We start from the raw sequence: 19896 nt of genomic DNA, 5'->3' as shown, positions 1-19896 counted from the left end.
CAGCTCCTCTGTTTCTGTGCCTGCGTGTGTGCGTGCATGTGAATTGCACGCAATGGGTCTTCCTATCAAATGCTTCCTGTCTGTCCAAAGTGCTTTGTGGCTGCCTGCCGTGTTCCTGATGAGTGTGCAGACTGGGTGAAGAGCATTTGTGGCCTGTGGGAGGGGACTAGGACTATAACATAAAAAGGTCTATGTGCAGTATGACTTAGGTGGCCCCTTCTGTGACTGCTGTGCTCTTCAATGGGGGTGATTCAGTGAACACACTATTGTAGGACTATGACCTTTAGTTCCCCCCCCCCCCCCATTGTTTTCAAAGAGGAAATAGGAAAACATAATGTAAACTGAAGGCTATTGTCTTAGCAGAAGAGTTACTGTTTCTTACGTAGCATGGGTTTAACATCTTGAAGATTGAGCAGTACAGTTTTTCCTTCTGATACTGGTTTTTCCTCCCCCCTGAGCGTTTCTTTTTCATGATACTGAATCTTTGCAAATACTTTTAGCAGAGTATTATTCCTGATAGTAAGTGTTGCAAAAGAAAAAATGTTAAGAAATGAACAAAACTCGGAATTAATTTTTCAAGGAAATTGCTTGCAATCAAGCAGATACAAAATGTTGAAGTTAATTTTTTTTTTTTTTTTTTTTTTTTGCTACAGACATGCTATAAAGCTAAGAGCTCAAGCTCTCTTAAAAATCCCAGTTGCAATCTATATTTAAACTGTAAAGTTAGTGGTAGATTGTGATGGTGATGATACTGGATTTGTGTGCATTTCAGAGGTAGCACAGGGCAATGGGCATTTCCATTTTGGTAGAGTGATGCCTGAAAGGGCTATTCTGTGGCTCCTTTATCTAATGATAAAGTGTAATGACATTGGGAGAGTTGACTTTTTACAAACTACAAATAATTTTGTTCTCTGAAGAGCCCGGTCAGACCTTAATGTGAATCTATCTTCCTCTTCTTCCCTCAAACGTATTTCTACCACAGCATCCGACATGCGATTGGCCTGCCAGCTACACAGTGTTTCTAGAGTCCGGAGAACAAATGGCCTTGTAGGTCCTATTTGGTCTTCAGGCCTTCTGGTCCTCCAGGTCTGGGTTAGGAAACCAGCACTACTGAATGTAATGTAGTTTGGGTCTTGTTTCTGTTTTTCACTTGCGTTCAGAAAGTAAGTCATGCTTTGTCATTTGGTCTAATAAAAGTTTTTCCCTTCTAGTGGCTCCTAATGTTTTGCTAAGAGTTTTATTGCAACCTGTTGTATAGCAAAATTTTTTTTAAATGTATGCCCATAAGCACTAAGAGTGTGCTATGTTCACCAGTTTGTACCTAGGTCTCTCAAAAAGAACAGCACATTTGAATTAAGACCTGGTCTAACAAGTTTTGAGGCAGATGGAATTTGATGGCCAGATTGTTAACCCATTATAAAATGTTATCTTTATGCAAAAGAGAAAAGCTCTGTTGCACTCTCTTCTGAGGAAATGTAATTTGAAGTTAAGTTTAAAGCTTTAGTGTAGAATATTTGAAGGTAGTTTGTCTAGTTTCAGTTCTGGTTTTTTTTGGGTAAACCAGTGCAAGTGTGTTTATCATTCACATCAAGCTCAGTGACTAACAAAAGTGAAACATAAACCTTACAGTAGAGAAACTCTTAACTCTTTGACTGCCATGTCTAACTATATATACCCTAGATTTAATGTCTGCATTTGGGCGTGAAACCATACTGCTGCAGAAGGTGGTGTTGCCATATGGATGCTGTTACTGGGGTGGAATGGTGCCAAAGCTGTTAATAACATTTCCGTTGTGCCTACACACTTCAGATGTCACCAGAAGCTGATTTAATAACATAGTATTTGTTGCACAGTAGTGGATCTCTGTTTCTTTTCTTGATTCATTTCTTGCTTGGAAAGACACTGTACTGTAATAGAAAATAGCATAAACTGAGACACTTTGGTCTTCAAAAATTGGTGGCATTAGAAAAGAAATGCTTATTCTGACTAGGTCAGTTTTAAGATAATAGATTTCACTTATAATTTAAAATATGCCATGGAAAAAACTAATTAATAAGAAAAATGTCATTATTAATGAAATAATTTCATGTGTATATGTAAGACTATGGGGAAGGAAAGGTTGGAATAGTTAAAAGTTTTAATCAGCAGTGTTTTTCCAGATAGGCTTATTTTAAATATAGCTGAGAGGTTACGTTTCAATTCCTGGTTCATAGCATTAACATTTCAAATTTTGTATTTTAAACCCAAACCACAAAGCATGAAATTAAAAAAATCTTTGCCCCTGGACATTGTAGTAATGAGTTGTACTGTGCCGGTTTCCAGCAGGTTTGGTAATAACTAGCTTTGATTGTGTTTCATGAGTTTTTATGTTACAATTTGGATTGATGGTAATATAAGGCTAGGAATAGCTGACTGTGTTGGCATGAGAATGACCATTCCCCTTTTAGATCATAATAACCTGAATAGCTTTTGATACTGGATTTAATTCCTAATGTGAAAAATGCCTTCTTTCAACAGAAAGAGTCTAATAGCTAGAGTTTGCGAGCTGGGGCAGGTTTGACTTTCAGGCATCACAGGGTACAATATTTTGAAGAAAAATGCACCGAAAAGAGAAGCCAGATCTGTCTGCCCCAATTTTGCTATTTTATTTTGCTTTTGGCTTAAAAGGGATTTGGGTTTTGGCTGTTAATGTAACAAGCTGTTTATCTTGGCAGAGCTGGGCCTAAGACCAGCCTTTGTTGGTTAACATATAAAATTAGTTTGAGCTCACTGTCCATGGAGTGTTTTCTCACATCATGAATCATTGTGCAAACTGGGACACTGTTTTAGTCCAGTTCCTGAGGAGGAAATCTAGCACAGGAATGAGGTGTGTTGTACTTAACAGATGTGGAGCAAAACTCAGATCTGCTTTTTTTCATAGCACATCTGGATCAGTGTTGTCTCCAGTATCCATCCAGCTTCCATGAAGACAAAATTTCACCTCAGAAGAAACAAAAAAGATTAAGTTTGATTGACAGAATGAATTTTTCAAAATACGGTTTGAGCAGGTGGTGTGGTTTAGCTTGCTTTAGAAGTTGAGGTTGATTTAAAAACTGCAACTGCATGGACCTATAAATTACAAAGCACTTTTAAGCTGTTGTATGCTCTGCAAGCCTAAGTAGTGTGATAAATGAGAAATCTGAGTGATCTCAGAAGTACCTTCTTGTCAGTTTGTCACAATCTGCACATTTGTTAGGTGTGCACTTATTCCTCTTTCCAAACTGTGCTCTTGATTTCTTTTGAAGAGTTAATAAACATCTTGATTGTGTGGTCCATTTTTGGTGACTCGCATGTCTCTGACAGCTTACACACACTTAACGTTACAGTAATCAAATTCTCTGAGAGGAGACAGCTTTTAAAAATATTTATATGTGTTTTTTAATAAGTGGAAACTTTTATAGACAGAGAAGAGCCTGAACAGTAAAGGGTTTCTTTGTTTAATCAAACTTCCAGTAAAACAAAAGTGGTTGAGCAGCTGCAGCTGTCTGGATATGAATTAGCACAAGGCAGACAAACTTTGGGGAGATAACTCCAGTGCCTCCAGCCTACCCAGGCAGCTGCAGGCTCAGCTGAACAGCCCTGTCCTACCTTGTGGTCTCTCATCTTAAGAGAGAGAACATAATTAAAAAGAAATCAAAACTGCCAAGAATCATGTCAGTTTTACAGCCTTCTTAGGGGAAAACTGCAAGCACAGCAACAGGTCTAGAACTCTTTTAAAACACGGGACTTGGAGAGTGGGAGAGTTGTTTGTCTTCCTTCGGTATGTCTTGCTGCATCTGAATGTTGAGTGTGTGAAGAATTGTTGGTTGGAGCCAGCCCTGCTCCATTGCCATTTCCCCCTTACTGCTCTCTAACCACCTACTGGTTGCTTAGGGAGAACTCAGAGCAAAGCAATATGTAATTGCAGCTGCAATAAAATGAGAATAGGATTTAAAAGCTTCTTAAGTAGGGAGGAGAAATGAGTTGGCACATACAAAAAGCAATGTATAAGCTTTGAGTCCTGAGAGCAAGTGCATCCTAGTAAGCTGCTTAAAAGTGAAGGATACGGGGCCTTGCTCTCGAAAGATCTTTCCTAGGCTTCTACCAAAGTGGAAGTACCCCGCTGAGTTTTGCCTTTTTTGAGCCTGAGTGCTGTTGTGTTCTGTGAGGGTATAGATTTTCATTACTAATTGGTGCCGCTGCCTGAATCCAAGTCTTTGGAGAATTATCGTGTGAATACAACTTCTGAACCAATTTTACTGGTTGCTCTGGGATAAAATGTGTGTATGTGGATAGTATAGATGCTGTTTTTCAGGACTGTAGTTTGTGTTTTAGAAACAAGTTTCCTGTTTTTTTGGTGTTTTCTTTGACTGGAATAGTTAGTTCAAGTTCAGCAGATTCTTTAGTTTATGTAGCATTTGGCACAGAAGGAGTCTAGAGACCCTGCCAAGGTGTTCTGGAATGGCTCAGTAGTTGTGATGGTATGCTGCAGGGCAAGTAGGTGGGTTGAAAAATGGGTTGGTTGGTTGAGCCCAATGGTTTGGGCTTTCCAGATCTTCTCCAAGTCCCCGAGGCTTCAAAAGCCCAAACCCTCACCTTCCCGAATGAAGGGCAGACAGAGTCTGTGCCTCTTGTGGTGGTATTGGAGGCTCCCAGAATGGCAAGTCTGGAAGCCAGAAGTTTATAACCTCTGACACCAGGATGAAGGCTCCTGCTCCACCTCAAGGTCTGCAATTACAGAACAGGTTCAGTGCTTCTGTGGGTGATGAGGGTCTGGGTGCTCCACCCAGTGAAGCACCCAAGCTAACTAAATCTGTGCCATATTGCCGGGAGTGATCTGGAAAGTACCGTTTGTGACTGTATGGCTCTTGGGTGACAGACAGGGGCATGGGAGCCTGGGTGGTTTTTCTCCACGATCCTTCCAGTGAGAGGAAAGGGTGTGAGGATGAGTGGACAGATTCTGCGGCAACAACTGGTTGCATAGCTGGTGTCGGCATCAGAGTTTTGGTTTTATGATCGTGAGACCATCTTTGACGATTGCTTGGAAAAAATGGGAACCACCTGACTAAGGGCAAAAGCATCTTTGTTTACAGACTGGCCAGTCGGGTGGGGAGCTGAGGAAAGCTTTGAAATTATAACAGTGGGGGTGGGAAAGGATGGCAGCTGATCTTGTGAGGAAGCGGTGACCAGGCTGGCAAACAGAATGTGTGTGGTGATGCAAATAGTGGGGACCTTGTAGTCAAAAAAAACCCAAACCAGGACTGAAGGGGGCCCTTCCCAAGCATATCTGTAAATGAGGACGTGCCTGTCAGAATTACAGGGAAAACTCTTGTACTCTTTCTGGGAAATTGGCATGGCTGGTTGCCTCTCTGAAATGTCTGTGCTGTCATGAACACAGCATGGGGTGGAAAGAAGAGGAATTACATGTCTGCATGCAGTTGCAGAGTTATGATTTCATTGGGATCATGGAGATATAATGGGACAGCTCATGTGACTGGAGTGCTGCAATAGATGGATACAGGTTGTTTGGGAAGGACAGGCTAGGAAGGCTAGGAAGGGGAGAGTTGCTCTTTGCTCAGGAGAGCAGCTGAAATGCATGGAGCTCTGCTGTGGGACAGATGATGAGCCACTTGAGAGTTTGTGGGTTAGGGTTAGAGGGCAGACCAGTGTGGATGATGTTGTGCTGGGTGTCTCTAGAAACCACCCAACCATGAAGAAGCAGTTGACGAGGCCTCCTTCAGACAATGGGAATAAGACTCACATTGGCAGGACCTGGCTGTCACGGAGGATTTCAACCACGCTGATATGTACTAGAGGGGTAGAGAAGTTTACTTATGCCCTGGCTGTGATCAGTCCAGGAGGTTTCTGGACTGCGTTGACTGCTCAATCTCATACTTGCAAACAAGGAAGAACTGTTTGGGGATCTGAAGGCTGAGGGCAGCCTTGGCTGACCATGAGCTGGTAAAGTTCATGACACAGAGAGGAGGGGAGAAGAAAGCAGAAAGTAGGATTGCAAGCCTAGACTTAGAGAGAAGACTTTGGCCTGTTCAGGGCTCTGCTTGGAAGAATCCCACTGGAGACAGTTGTGGAGAAAAGAAGGATCCAGCTGAGTCCGTTGGTTTTCAGAGATCACCTCCTCCAAGCTCAGTAGTGGTCCATCCTGACAAGCAGAAAAACAAGCAGAGGTGGTAGGATGCCTTCCTACCACCATGGATAGATGAACAAGAAGCTCCTGACAAAAATCAAAGATAGAAAGAAGGAGTACAGGAGGTGAAAGCAAGGAGAAGAGATCTGGGATGAAGGTAGAGAGAATGTCTGTGTGTGCAGGGATGGGGTTAGGAAAGCCAAAGCCCACCTGGAACTTAATGTGGTGAGGGATGTTGTTGTGGGTTAACCTCAGTGGGAGCTCAGCCCCACACAGCTACTTGCTCGCTCCCCCCGCCCTCCTAGAGGGATGGGGAAATGAATTGAAAGGGTAAATATGAGAAAACTCATGGGCTGAGATAAAGACAGTTTAATATTAATAGGTAAAGCAAACACTGCGTGCACAAGCAAAGCAAAATAAGAAGTTCATTCACTACTCTCCATTTGCTGGCAGATGTTCAGCCATCTTCAGGAAAGCTGGGCTTCACCAAACGTAACAGTGGCTTGGGAAGACAAACACCAAAACTCCAGATGTACCCCCTTCCTCTTCTTTCCCCCCAGCTTTTATTGCTGAGCACATCATACGGTACGGAATGTCCCTTTGTCAGCTGGGGTCAGCTGTCCTGCCTGTGTCCCCTCCAGCTTCTTGTGCACCCCCAGCCTGCTTGCTGCTGGGACAGTGTGACAAACGGAACAGGCCTTGGGGCTGTGTAACCACCCCTCAGTGACAGCTGGAACATCAGGGTGTTAACCAATGCCGCATTGGTCGCAAATCCAAAACATGGCACTGTGTGAGCTGCTGTGAAAAAATTGCCTCTGTCTGCTGAAAGCGAACGAGGGCCTCATCACAGAGGTACCTGATGCCTTACGCACCTCAGTGTTCGGTGGTGATACTGGCCTTCAGCAATCCCAGGCCCTTGAAACCAGTGGGAAGGTCCAGGGCCAAGCAGACGTACCCTCAGTGGAAAAGAAACAGGCTGTGGAGTACTTCAACAAACTGGACAGGTGTGCAGCCGTAGTCCTGGTGGGGTATGTGCTGAACCAACTGGTATTGGGACACCATGCTTGATAGCCTTTGAAGGGTCATAGTGACTGGGAGATCTTCCTAGAAGAAAGCAACTCCTGTCTTCAGGAAGAGCAAGAAGCCTCCTTTTTGCTGAGAACTACAGGTTGGTCAGCCTGATGTTGTCCCCTTGGAAGGTGATGGAACAAATAATCTTGGAAGCCATTTCCAAACATATGAAGGACAACGAGCTGGCTGGGAGTAGTCAGCATGTGTTTGTGAAGTGGAAGTCATGTCTGAACCAGCCTGTTGGCCTTGTGCGGTGATGAGCTCATTGCCTTGGTGGAGGAGGGGAGGGCAGTGGACGCTGTTTCTGTTGACTTCAGCAAAGCTTTTGAGAGCATCTCCAGTATCATCTTCATTGACAGACTGATGAAGTGCAGAGCAGGTGTATGGACAGTGAGGTGGATTGAGAACTGGCTGAAGCGCCCGGCGCAAAGGGCTGTGACCCGCAGTGCGCTCCAGCTAGAGGCTGGTCACGGCCGTGTGCCGCAGGGGTGGGTGATGGGGCTGGCGCTGCTCAGCATCTTCACTGCTGACCTGGGTGATGGGGCAGGGTGCGCTCTCGGCAGGCTGGCAGGTGAGGCAAGACTGGGAAGAGTCCCCAGAGGGCTGTGCTGCCGTTCACAGAGGCCTCAACAGGCTGGAGAAGTGGGCTGGCGGGATCCTTGTGAACAAAGGGAAATGCCAAGCCGTGCAGCGGGAGAGGAGCAGCCCCGGGCTGAGCGGCTGGAGAGCAGCTTTGTCGAGAAGGCCCCCAGGCCTCTTGGTGGACACGAGGCAGACTGCAAGGCAGCGGTGTGTGCTGGTGGCCAAGGCAGCTCCCAGCTTCCTGGGCTGCGTTGGGCGGAGGATTGTCATGAGGCAGGTGGGAAGAGGTGAGCCTTCTCCTCGGTGAGCCTTCTCCTTGGTGATCCTTCTCCTCATCTGCTTTCTGGTGAGGCGCATCTGGAGCGCTGCGTTCGGTTCTGGTTTTTGCCGTAGGAGGGAGAGAGGGAGATGCTGGAGCAAGTCCAGTGAAGGGCCATGAAGATGCCTGTGGGCTTGGACCATCCGGCACCTGAGGAGAGCCTGAGAGAGATGGGACCATTTAGCCTGGAGAGAAGTCTCAGGGTGATGTTATTGATGGATCTGAATGAGTGTTGTGGCGGAATAAAGAAAGTGGAGCCAGACTGCCCCTTCCAGTAGACAGTGAAAGGAGGAGAGGCAGTGGGCACAAACTGAAATAGCAAAAATCCATTTACACATAAGAAAGCCTTTTCTAATCTTAAGAATGATCAAACACAAATTCTTTTAGATGTTGGGATAGAGTTCATTTTCTACTTAGTCACTGGTACTGCGCTGTATTTTGGATTTGGTGTGAGAGCAATGCTGGTAAGACACTGATGTTTTTAGTTGTTGCTGGGTGATGTTTACTCTTAGTCAAGGACTTTTGGTTTGTGCCAGTGGGAGTGCTGGAGGGGCACGGCAAATTGGGAGGGGACACAGCTGGGACAGCTGACCTGAACTAGCCAAAGGGACATTCCATACCATATGATGTCATGCTGAGTATATAAACTGGGGGAAGGAAAGGGGGGACATCCAGCATTATGGCATTTGTCTTCTTGAGTAACCGTTATATGTGGTGGAGCCCGGCTATCCTGGGCATGGCTGAACACCTGCCTGCCCATGGGAAGTGGAAAATTAATTCCTTGTTTTGCTTTGTTTTTGCATTACCTATTAAATTGTTCTTGTCTCAACCCTTGAGTTTTACATTCCTTTTCGATTGTCCTCCCCAGTGAGCGGCTGTGTGGTACTTGGTGCACAGCTTGTTATTTATGAAGAAACTTTTTTGCTGTCTGTGGTGTAATTGTTAGCTTTGCTTTGTGAGCAGCATAGCCTGCTTGCAGGCCAGATCTTGCAGGGTTTATATAGCACAGTCATTTGTGCAGAAAGCAGGTGATGCCTGTTACTAGTTCTCATTTTGCTCTTTCGATGGTTGAAGTGCTAAATGTTTGGTGGAACAACTTGGGGCATGGTTTTCCACTGAATCAAACAGGAGTGAGGCTTTACAAATATGGTTATCCTTGACCTTGCCAGTCTGGCTCCTCCTAGTAGGTATTTTGTGAACCACTAAATACAACTGTGGCTTCCATATTTGAATACCCCAGGTCTATTATTTTTGATTCTCCAAAGAAAATTTTCTGTCTTAATTACTTCCTTAGTTCTCTACAGTTTGTTGTCTGTATGGTTTCAAGGGATGAGGAGTCCTCCCAGGAAAAAGAGAAAGATACACCATATGATGGTAGCAAGCTTATAGCACACCTCTATTTGATAACAGACATTCAGAGCAGCAGGAGTACTTAATCTTCAGATCCTCTGATGTGTAATCACAAGTGAAAGTAAATTTTTCTCCCTTTGGTGAAATCCTGCAAGAGCATGATCATTCAGCAAAGGTCTGCATTTCTGTATAAACAATAGTGAAACTCAGGATGATGCAAAAAATTCTTGTTAAATATTCTTTAGTTTATTAAGTGGTGTATTTAGCAAAGTAGGAGCAGTGGCTTGGGATGCTTATGAATTTGAGAACCTTTCCAGAAATAAAATGGAAATAATATGAACAAAAGCTAAAACATTGTTCAAGAAATAAAAATAAACTTTGTAATGCTGCCAGTAGATATAATGCTGAAGCATTATAAACCAATTTCCTTGAAACAACAAAGAAAAATGAGTGCCATTTGTTGTCTTAACCATGATGGGCATTCCTGTTCTTTGGTTGTTTTTCGGGTTGTTTTTTTTTTTTTCCCCTTTGGCTTCTCTTGTAGCAGTTACCCACAAAATGTTACCATTCCATGTTGCCTATTTGATGTGCTGTCTTGATTAAGCTGAATGTGTTACTTTCACTGAGAATATATAATTGGATTGGTGGTTTCTTATTCCTTTCAAAGGCACGGAAACTTAAATGTAGTCAATAATTATGCGTATGTGTGTTTCTCTTTCAGTGGAGGCCATAGTGGAGTTTGACTACAAAGCTCAACATGATGATGAGCTGACAATCACTGTAGGTGACATAATCACCAATATCAAGAAAGATGATGGAGGCTGGTGGGAAGGACAGCTCAAAGGCAGAAGAGGTTTGTTCCCTGACAACTTTGTAAGAGTGAGTACAAAGTGGAACTGTTCTTGTGTTGTGTGTATACATTGTGTGTACTGTGTTGTTCAGGCTAAATGTCAGCTTATATTACAATGTTTCTTATATCCAAAAGCATAATATATTGGACTACTGTGTTCTATTGAGGCTATGTTAGAAAGGAAAGATTACATTCTTTGCAGAGGCAATGTGGTTTTGATAGCCTGAAAAAAAAAGTAGCTACCCCTACATTTCTCTGCTGTTCAGTGATTATGTTTGACTGTGTGGCCTGGGAACAAAATGATGATTCTACAACAATTTATATGTCATGGCATTTGCAGTATTTTATCTTCTCTGTAACTGCTGCTTCTTCTCCAGTGTGCTTTCTTAGCTTTTATGGAAGCTTTTTCTAAATACTTACTCCTGGCTAAACTAGTTGAGAGAAATTAAAGCAGATTTTTCCAAAAGAGTTGCCTATAAAACCTTTTTTTTATAAAAAACCCATTACTTCGTATTTCATGTAACGTACCAAATAACTTGCAGTGATACTAGTTTTAGGAAAGCCATTTAGAATTTAAAAAATACATATATTTTTTGCTGGGCATCTGTGTGTGCATGCCTCTGTCTGCACATATGAGACTAGCTATTAGTACCTCTGGGCCTCCTTGATTTGTCATTGCAGACCTAGGCTGTTAATTTCTATAAACCTCCATAAATTTGGCCATCCGGTATGGAAAGGAGGGGAAGAACTACAATAAATTACATAAATAGGTTTTGTGTTAATCTGCTACTACAGCTTCAGAGAATCTTTGTGACTTTTGCCTTTCCGAGGGTATAAGTATCTTCTTTTCTTCTTTTTCTTCTGTGTGAGCCTGTTGTGTGTTTAGGCATATGCACATAATGAAGTAATTTAATTTTGCTTCAATAGCGCTGCATATGTCGAGGCAATTTGGGGAAGTGGTTCAGTGGCAAAATTACCAAGCCCGTAGTTGGGGGGGGAGGCGTTGGGGGGCAGGGGGTACAACACATGGGAGCCTCAGGTGTTCCTGTGGGGACAAACATACTCGCATCCTAATCTTTGTTCTTGCCATTAGCACAAAGGAAGAACAGCTCTGTGCCTGTCAGGCAGCAGTGATTAGGAGGAAGTAACAGCCTCAACGAGTTGAAAGGGAGTGAGGAGAAAAATGGTTACCCTGTTTTCTTGTTAACCTCTGAAAATGCACGCTGTGGGGTAGGGGGAAGAAACTATTTTGGGACTCACTGTGTATCGGTAATATTTTTCTGCTTGAACTCTGGTAACTGTGAAGTTCTGTGGGACAAAAGCAGACTTCCTCTGAGCTTTCTCCTGCCTGATATTTGAAATCTGCTGCTAACGTTAGGAGGTGTTGGATTTAGTGCTCTAAATAAATGCGGCCTGTGAATGTCTGTTACGAAAATACCATAATCAAAGTATGAAGGTCTGCAAGTTCTGCCTCTTACTACCTAATTTTTAAGGCCTCTTCTTTCCAAAATGACTTCAGATTGTGGCATCCTGTCACATAATTTAAAAATAAATGGCTTTTTCTCAATAGAGAGTTCTAAAACAACCATAAATGTCTTGGATTTTGTGTTCTCATAAAATATCACTACCTGCTCTTTACTCTCCCCACCCATCCCACTTCTGTTTTTTTTTTTTTTTTTTTTTTAAAAAAAACAGCATCCAGGGCTGTTTTCTAAAGAACTAAAAACTGCATTAAAGTCTTCCTCATTCTCAGCTTGAATGCAAAGTCAAATATGTTTTTCATAGTTGAGCATTCCCTTTCTAAATTAGGTAACGTGGAGTAGAAGATACAAACTTCCTAAAAGTGTCATTTGTTTGTTTTTGAGTAAAGAACCTTTCTTTTTCTTCAGTTTTTCTTGTGTAGGTCTCCTTGTATCTGGAGAGCTATAGTCAAACGTAACAGCAGTCCCATTGGAAAGTTTGTTGAGGGTAATCATTCTGTCCACTAAGATTATAAGTAGTTGTAAACTTTCTTTTTCAGTTATAGAAAAATTTTTAACAAGTGCATGCAGAATCAAGCTCACCAGCAACCAATTCATGCCCCATTGCTATTCTGTTGTGTCAGCAACATAATTGAGAGGCAGGCAAAAAGGGATGCTACAGATGAGTGCTGGAGTTGAATGCGATCTCAAATTCCCATTGCTTATCAGAATTGGTTGTAAGAGTAGTTACTTCAAGTTATTCAGAGGTAAAAATCACTAGTGAAATTCTTGAGGTACTTTGCATTCTGCCTTCAAGTGGAGGGAATAATTTCTATGGAATGGAGCTTTTCCTTCCTGTGATTTGATTTTCTTTTGAATAAATTCATGACAACATTCCAAAGAAACTGTTGGGTTTTGCAAAATTGTGTTTGAGCTGAATGGAAACCACTGAATTAACACAGTGAAGAGTCCTGAGTGGTCTCTGTTAGCATTTGTGCATAGGTCCTGGAAGTGCAGTTTGAAGAGAAAAGAGTTTGGAAGAAAAGATATACAAATCAGAAATGGAAAAATAAGGGAAACACAATATATTGGATTGATAACACATCAATACAAAGTGTTACTAAAGAAAAAAGATGTTTTTCAAGGGAGTGATAGGTTGTGGATGTGAAAAGACTTTTGGATTTGCCTGTAGAAAGGTGGTTTTAAATTTCACAGAATAAATGCAAATTAAGAGACCATTGAAGAGGAGGTGTCTGAAGACAGATGTAAGAAAGAAAGAGGAAAGGGGAGGTAGCAATTTTACATATGCAGTTATTTTTTTCAGTGGACTTTCACTGTGAACTTGTATCAGAAGTGCTTCCTTTTCCTGAATCTGCGAAACAATTGCTGTGAATTTTATATATTTTTATACATACAGACACGAAAAAACACAGATTCATACCCTTCTTATGCTCTGCAATTCAATTTACAAGGTATAACAGAAAAGGTATTTGAAATTTCTTTTCCCTTTCTGATTTCACTGCCTGTTAATCTGCAGCTATAGTCACTTGGAAGATTTTGTGGAGGAAGTTTGTCTAAATATGAGAAAATTCTTTGGTCCCTCTTTAAGATCTAATTTACATCTGTCAGCCTTTGCAGATACCTACTTTTGTTAAAGATACTGGTGCTGAATTTGTTGTAAGAAGTGTATCACATGTATCTGGTTGTTGTCTTGTTCTGCTTTTTTTCAATTTTTCAGGTAGAGAAATAGAAGTATGTGTGGAGAATTACATACTTTTCCTGTTGTCTTACTTCGTTACTGTTTTACTCAGTTACGCAGTTGAAAAAGAGGAGGTAGCAGGTGTGATTGCAGTGTTGTTCATTTGCATGGTATGAAGTTGTTTTTCAATCTTTTTAGCTTGAAGACTTCAACTTGAAATCCAAAATCTTTACTTTTATAACGAAAAAATAAATGTGGATGATGTGTAATATTAGTGCTATTAGGAGACAGATGAAAGAGTTGATTTTTTTTCTGGTCCTGTTTTAAAAAATGCCTTGTCTAACCATGCTCCGCACTGTAAAAAACCATGTTTCTAAGTGTGGTAGCATCTGAGACGGTTAGATTTCGCTGATAGCAGATGAAGATACAGAAAGCAGGAAGCCGTGGTGCAGAGCCATGCTTGCTGGTTTTAATTTACGAAGCTAATTCTATGTGGGATTGGATAGTGTTATACTTGGTAAACTGAATTTGCTGCATGTGACAACCTTAAAGCTTGTCTGTACTCTGGACGGCTTGCCAATATTGCTGGCAGAATTGGGGAGGTAAATTCATTTTAAAATTAGGAAGGAGTGTAGTGGTAGTTATTTTTGAAATTTTGGTGTATAGCTTAGATTTTTGAATCAGCTAACCAGGACAGGGGCTTTGTGTAACTCTACTGCAGCCTCAGGTCAGCACAGCAACCTGGATTTCTTGTTGTACAAGCAAAATACAATCTTGAAATACTGCAAATTAGTTGTAGGGTGTCGGGGATATCCATGCTGAATCATAAGTGCCCAATGGAGATCCTTATGCTTATCGGTTGCTTGTTACTTCATTTTCTTCCTTGTATGTTTTCTTTGTTTTCAGTCCTTACAACCAGCCAGAGGTTGCAGGGGATTGCGAGTGAAACACAGGGCGATTCGTTGCTGAGACCGTTGTGCTTGTTACACACACCACACACCCCTACCCATCCCCGTGAGTGCCTTCCTAAAACCTTTCCCTAACACCTTTCGTAAGACTGGGCCTGTGCACATGCAGGGGCCCTTTACAGCCGTAGTTTGGCTCCTGGGAGGGAAACGAGGATTTTCCTCATGTCCCAGAACACTTTGGTTCCTGCAGTGCTTTCTGCTTCTCCAGCCCTCCAGCTGATGTGTGGTACCCATCAGACCCAAGAACCGACCAGCTCCTGTTGTCCTGCCCTCCTGCTTTGCCACCACACTCTCTGATACAGCTGTGCCTGCCTTGGCTTCAGGGTTTGAAAGTTCTTACACCCTTCACTGCTCTCCTGAGTACTCTGAATACTGTGAATTGTGACATCTGGGTCAACTTTGCCTGAACAGCCACTTCTGAAAGTTGTGGCATCTGCCAAGGCAGTGAGGTTATATGCAGACTAAGGAAAGCAGCGTCATTTCTGTGTACCTGAAAAGATAACTGGCTTTATGGGTCAGTGAATTATTATGAGGGTTTTTTTACATACTTGGCAGGAATTTGCAATTAAATTACTGACTTATTTTTGGAAACCTAACTAGAATACTATCTAGGTATTTGTTCTTCGGAAATGTTTTAGATTGTGGCAACCTAACTGTTGTGTTGTCTTGACAACGAGAACCAGGAGTACTAGTTTTTATTCCAGGTTCTGGGTATGGCCATTAAACTTATTGCCCTTATGTTGAAATACAGAAGAATACAATTGGTGAAAGAAGCTTTCAGATAGATTCCGTCATGTGAAAATGTTGTCTCTTTGAGCTTTTGTTTCTGTCTATAACAATTAAGATTTTGTAGGGAGAAACATTGCTTCACTGATGTGTTATGATTTATTATTGCTGCTGTTACTACTCTTACAGTGGTGAAAGCAAAGCTAGTAAAATGGAGTCATTCTCCCTCTCCCAGTCCATCTCCCCACAACGACACAGATCCAACAGGATGATCTTGTACCAGTCAGTAGTCTCTGACTGGGCAGCGTTCACTCTTCTAAGGGCATTCAGCACAGAGCAGCAGCAGCACTCGGCCACCCTGGATGCCCAAGGCGTAATTGCAAATTGTGTCACGCCTCAACCTGTTCATCTGGCTTCAGAGGAGCTGGGGGAGCTCCCAGTGAGGTAGCTGCCCTGGGTGTTTGGCCTGAAAGTGATGTGAAACTCCCTGGCAGTGACAGAGGCTCTTTCCCAGTCCCTGTCGCGGGGAGCTGATGATATTCCCAGCTGGATGGGAAGGGTGCCGTGATCATTGCTGTCAGCAGAATGGATCCCGTATGTTTGTCATGGGGGCGAGCATGCTGTTGGCTGTCCTGTGGTGATCAGTTCATTGGATGTTTTGATGCCAGGGTTTGAGAGGGGCATTACTTGGGCGTGTGGAGCAGAGGAGTGATGGGTTGCTGCTTGGGGCTGTCAGCTGTTGGATGTTTTGAGGGAATCAGTGTGTGAACGATTTATGAACAAAAGTGAGAACGTTTTAAATATGTACAGCAGCCTTGCAGTGGACACATGGTAACATGAAACTTCAGCGTTAAGGTTTCTATTAGCTTTCAGTGACTAGTATTTTATGTTGTAACAAATTATTAATAAAAATTAACCTTCTGAAAAGCAGTGGCTTAATTGTAATTCTATATTGATAGAACTGGTGAAAATGCAGGAGTTTGAAAACAAAATGTGTTGCTTTTCATTTTTTAATATGCATTTTAATTGCTGATGTTTAAAAAAAACCAAGAAAGGAATATTCTTATTTAAATACACATAATATTGCTTCACTGTTACAGTTCAGTGTAGGCAGTATAAATTGATATACTAAGGAGACTCAATTATTTCCTCTTTTTGCTCAGGTTTGTCTTTTGTATTAAGGAAACCTCAGTACAGTATGTCTGTTTAAAATATGCCGTTGTTTAAATTGTAAATAAAAAAAATGTAATTTTATGTTAAAAAGGAAACTAAACACTACTTACTTTTCTTCCCCTTCCTGAGGCTCCAAACCATTAAGAGGAGGAGTACCTAATCAGAGATTGAAACAAGGACCTAATGTGCTATCTAGAAGTTGTATTCTCAAAGATAAAACTTCTTTGGAGCTGTAATATCATAATTCTTCAATTATGATATTAAAGCTTCAATTTATTCAGAACTTATTTATATATTATTATTTGGAACTTTGTGTTACACAGAGAAGTCAGTGTGATTTTGGCAATAGCCTGTTAAAGTAGTTTCCGTAAGGATTTATAGAATTGGCAGGATTAGATGGTGGATGGTGTTTCTCCAGCCTAGTCCTAAAAGGTGGGGGGCAAAGAGATGTCCTGACCTTATACTTTCTCTTTCTTGAAGTCAATTTCTTTTTTTATTTTCTTCCCCCCTTTTATTTTTTTCTGGCAACTTTCTAAGCTTCAGATGTTTTTGTTTTCTTTGTAGCTTGTTTATGTGTGGGTGGGTATGTTAGTAATCCATGCATTTTGGTCTGATTCATTTTTACACTTGTTCTGGTAATTGTTTTACAGTTGGAGCAGGCAGCTGTGAGAAATGCTTCTCTGTAGGTAAAATCTGTAGAGGTGCTTAGCAGCATTTGCATACAAATGTCTTGCAAAATATACTTCCCAACTTTTGGATTTACCAAGAGTACAGCTGTGTACCTAATTTTTTTCCTACAGGATCAAAAACCTTGTTAGAATTCTTGAAACACAGTAAAAGGAAGCACAAAGTCCTACAAACTGAATTGCTGTTCAGTTCTGCCGCTGTTCTAAGCTAACCTGAGAAGACTTGGTGTGATTTCCACCTTTCTTTCAATTTAATTACATATCCCTGAGATGGATTCTTTCGACTTTAGGAAACATTACCTGATTTTGATGTTTTTAATGTTTGTTTTCAGAAAAGGGTGTAAGAGTTAGCAGTATTCTGGATTCCTGTGGTGTAACTACAGCATTTAATAATGGTAATTGTGAAGAGTTGTGCTTGCATTCAAGCTTAGTCTGCCAAATATTCCATCTACTCCATTAGAATGATCCAGTCGGTATCTGGACTACATCTGCTAATTGTCCTTCAGTTTCTATTACTTAAATGTTAAGTAACATTAACAGTAAGTAAGAATGAAGATGTGAACAAGAGGGACATATAGGGAAGAGAAAACTATTGGGGATTTTAAGACTAGCTGTTCTGACTGCTGATGTCAGATACTGTTTATATCAGATTACTGTTTAATGATGCTGTTTACTTCTGAATATTCCTGTCCTGATCAAAGACTGTAATTCGTTAACAGTAAGTATATGTGCATACGTGGGGGGGTGTGGGGTGTGGTGATGTTTGGTGGTGTCAATTTTTTATTTGTTTGGGTTTTCTTTGTTGATTTTGGGGTTTCATTCTGTGTACAGAAGTCCTGTTTTTTTAGGAATTATCACATGTAGACCATTTAACAACTTTCATATAACAGCTTTCATGCTTTTATAGTGTGCATCAACCAGAATGGCAAACTATTCACTATTGCAAGTACTATTTGATGAATTGGGTATCTCTGTATTCAGTGCCTGTAAGTGCAGCAGTTCCCTCCTAGAATCTTTTGGGAATTATTTGGGAAGCTGATGGTGGAGATGGAGTCCTTAAAGGGTCCCCCATTTCTTTCTGTCACCTAATTATTTGCTCTACTAGAATTTAACTGGCATTATTGGTAGAATTATAATATGATAGATTATATCAGAGCAGTCTAGGTTTACGATCAGCAAATGTTCTCTTCTGAGTTGGACAGTGACAAGTATGTGTGAGTCCCTTAATCCTCATATTTTGGCTGTTACAGCCATATGAAATATATTATTGCTTATATATATATACTGTAGTCATTCACTTAGCCTTGGAAAAGACAAAGGTGCAAGTAAACTACCATCGTGTAATAGGATGAGTTATTTACTCACTCTGACTTCAGACTTTCAGTGATGATACTTAGTGCCAACGGTTGTGACAGGAGGTGGTGAGGGATAGAAGGGAAGAAACAAGTATAGCGTGCAGTTTTAAAAATAACATTGATACCTCCCACCCAGGGAGAAGGAACAAGGCAAACCTGTCATCTTTACAGAAGGTGGTAATGACTTCTGGTTTTATTGTTAGTTTTGGGTTTTTTTTTTTACTGACAATATTCCATTGCAGGTCATTCAGGATTGTGCAAGGTGTTGAGTGTATGTATCGGCTGCTTCAAAAAACCTTGATCTCTCCATTTCCCACTGCATGAGGACTCACTGCACCCTTTGAAAGATTAATTTAGTACTCGTTCTTCCAGAGAACTTGCATTCACCTTCCCAGAGGCTATAAGCCGGTATTATCAAAAACCCTGATTAAAACCACCCTTCTAACAGAAACTGTCTCTGAAACAGAAACTTCTTTCATAACCTTCATGATTGCTTCTGGTTACAAGTTATTGCCATTTTTTCGGCTTGTTCGTGATAACCTGCATAGCTAAGCCTTGGTTTCCCTTCTTAGGGAAGTTACTTAGATGAGTTTAGGTGGTCTGATCTATCTGTCAGTATTTGCTTATTAATTGATAGCACAAAGCAAATGAAACTCCTTTTTATCCTTTTGGCTGAAAATTATTCTCTTCCTACTTTGAGCCAAAAGCATTGTGTCACCCAGCTTTCCTTTTGCCACCTGTTTTTTTGGTTACTTGAAGGGGTTTTTTGTTGTTGTTCCTTCACCCCAAGCCTCCTTATCATGCTGCCCCCAGGACTCTGCCAGCATGTGAGCAGACTGCCCATTTTACTGCACGTTACTGTCATGTTGTCTGCATTACGTGGCCATGGCACTTCAGGGACATGGTTCATACACTGTTGTCAGCCATTGCCAAGTACTGGCCCAACGAACACCTAACTATAGATAAAGAAGGTAAAATGCAGATCTTAGTGTTTTCTTTATCCTTTCCCAATGTCCTATGTGTCGATTTTGTTGTACTCCCAAGCACAAAGATAAATTACAACATGTTCTTCCTTTAGAAGTCCTTCTAAGATGACCCGAGTTACTCACTTTCCAGGGCTGAATTAGAGAAATATAGATGGAAGAATGCCTGGAATTCAGAACTACCATGTTAACTTTCTTGAATAAAAAAATACCTAAAATTCACCCACCAAAAAACTGCAAACATCTCAATGTGGCTTTCACCAAATTTTTTAATGCTTCACTTTTTGTTTTAGAGTCGTCTACTTCTAGAATTGAATATTTCTATACAATTTGTTTAATGGAAGAAAGTACTGAAGTACAAAAGGACATATGCCCACTTGTTTTCATCTGTTCCCACACAGCTGCTTCATTTTGCAAGTTTCAGTCGATTCATAATGCTCTGTGGTGTACTTTTATCTGTTTACATTTCTTTGACTCTGTAAGATCTATACTTCAGACTGAAAGCACCTGA

General features: G+C 41.4%; 1 protein-coding gene across 5 annotated transcripts in view; it reads left to right on the top strand.

Annotated features, from left to right (window-relative positions):
- Positions 1–19896, top strand: part of SH3KBP1 (SH3 domain containing kinase binding protein 1) — a 232069-nt gene that overhangs the window by 15473 nt on the left and 196700 nt on the right. For 2 of the 5 annotated variants that reach the window (XM_055801265.1, XM_027778946.2), the window contains exon 2: positions 10207–10338. In XM_055801265.1, coding sequence (XP_055657240.1) covers positions 10297–10338 — 42 coding nt within the window. In that variant the 5' untranslated portion in view covers positions 10207–10296. Of the gene's footprint in view, positions 1–10206; positions 10365–13120; positions 13282–19896 lie in introns of those variants that run through there. The other 3 variants (XM_055801264.1, XM_055801266.1, XM_055801267.1) reach the window with 3 other exon arrangements.

The sequence above is a fragment of the Falco peregrinus genome, chromosome 4 (genome assembly GCF_023634155.1).
Source record: "Falco peregrinus isolate bFalPer1 chromosome 4, bFalPer1.pri, whole genome shotgun sequence".
Classification (NCBI taxonomy): Eukaryota; Metazoa; Chordata; class Aves; order Falconiformes; family Falconidae; genus Falco; species Falco peregrinus.
The sequence above is the reverse complement of the archived record's forward strand: the minus strand, read 5'-3'. Positions and strand labels throughout refer to the sequence as shown.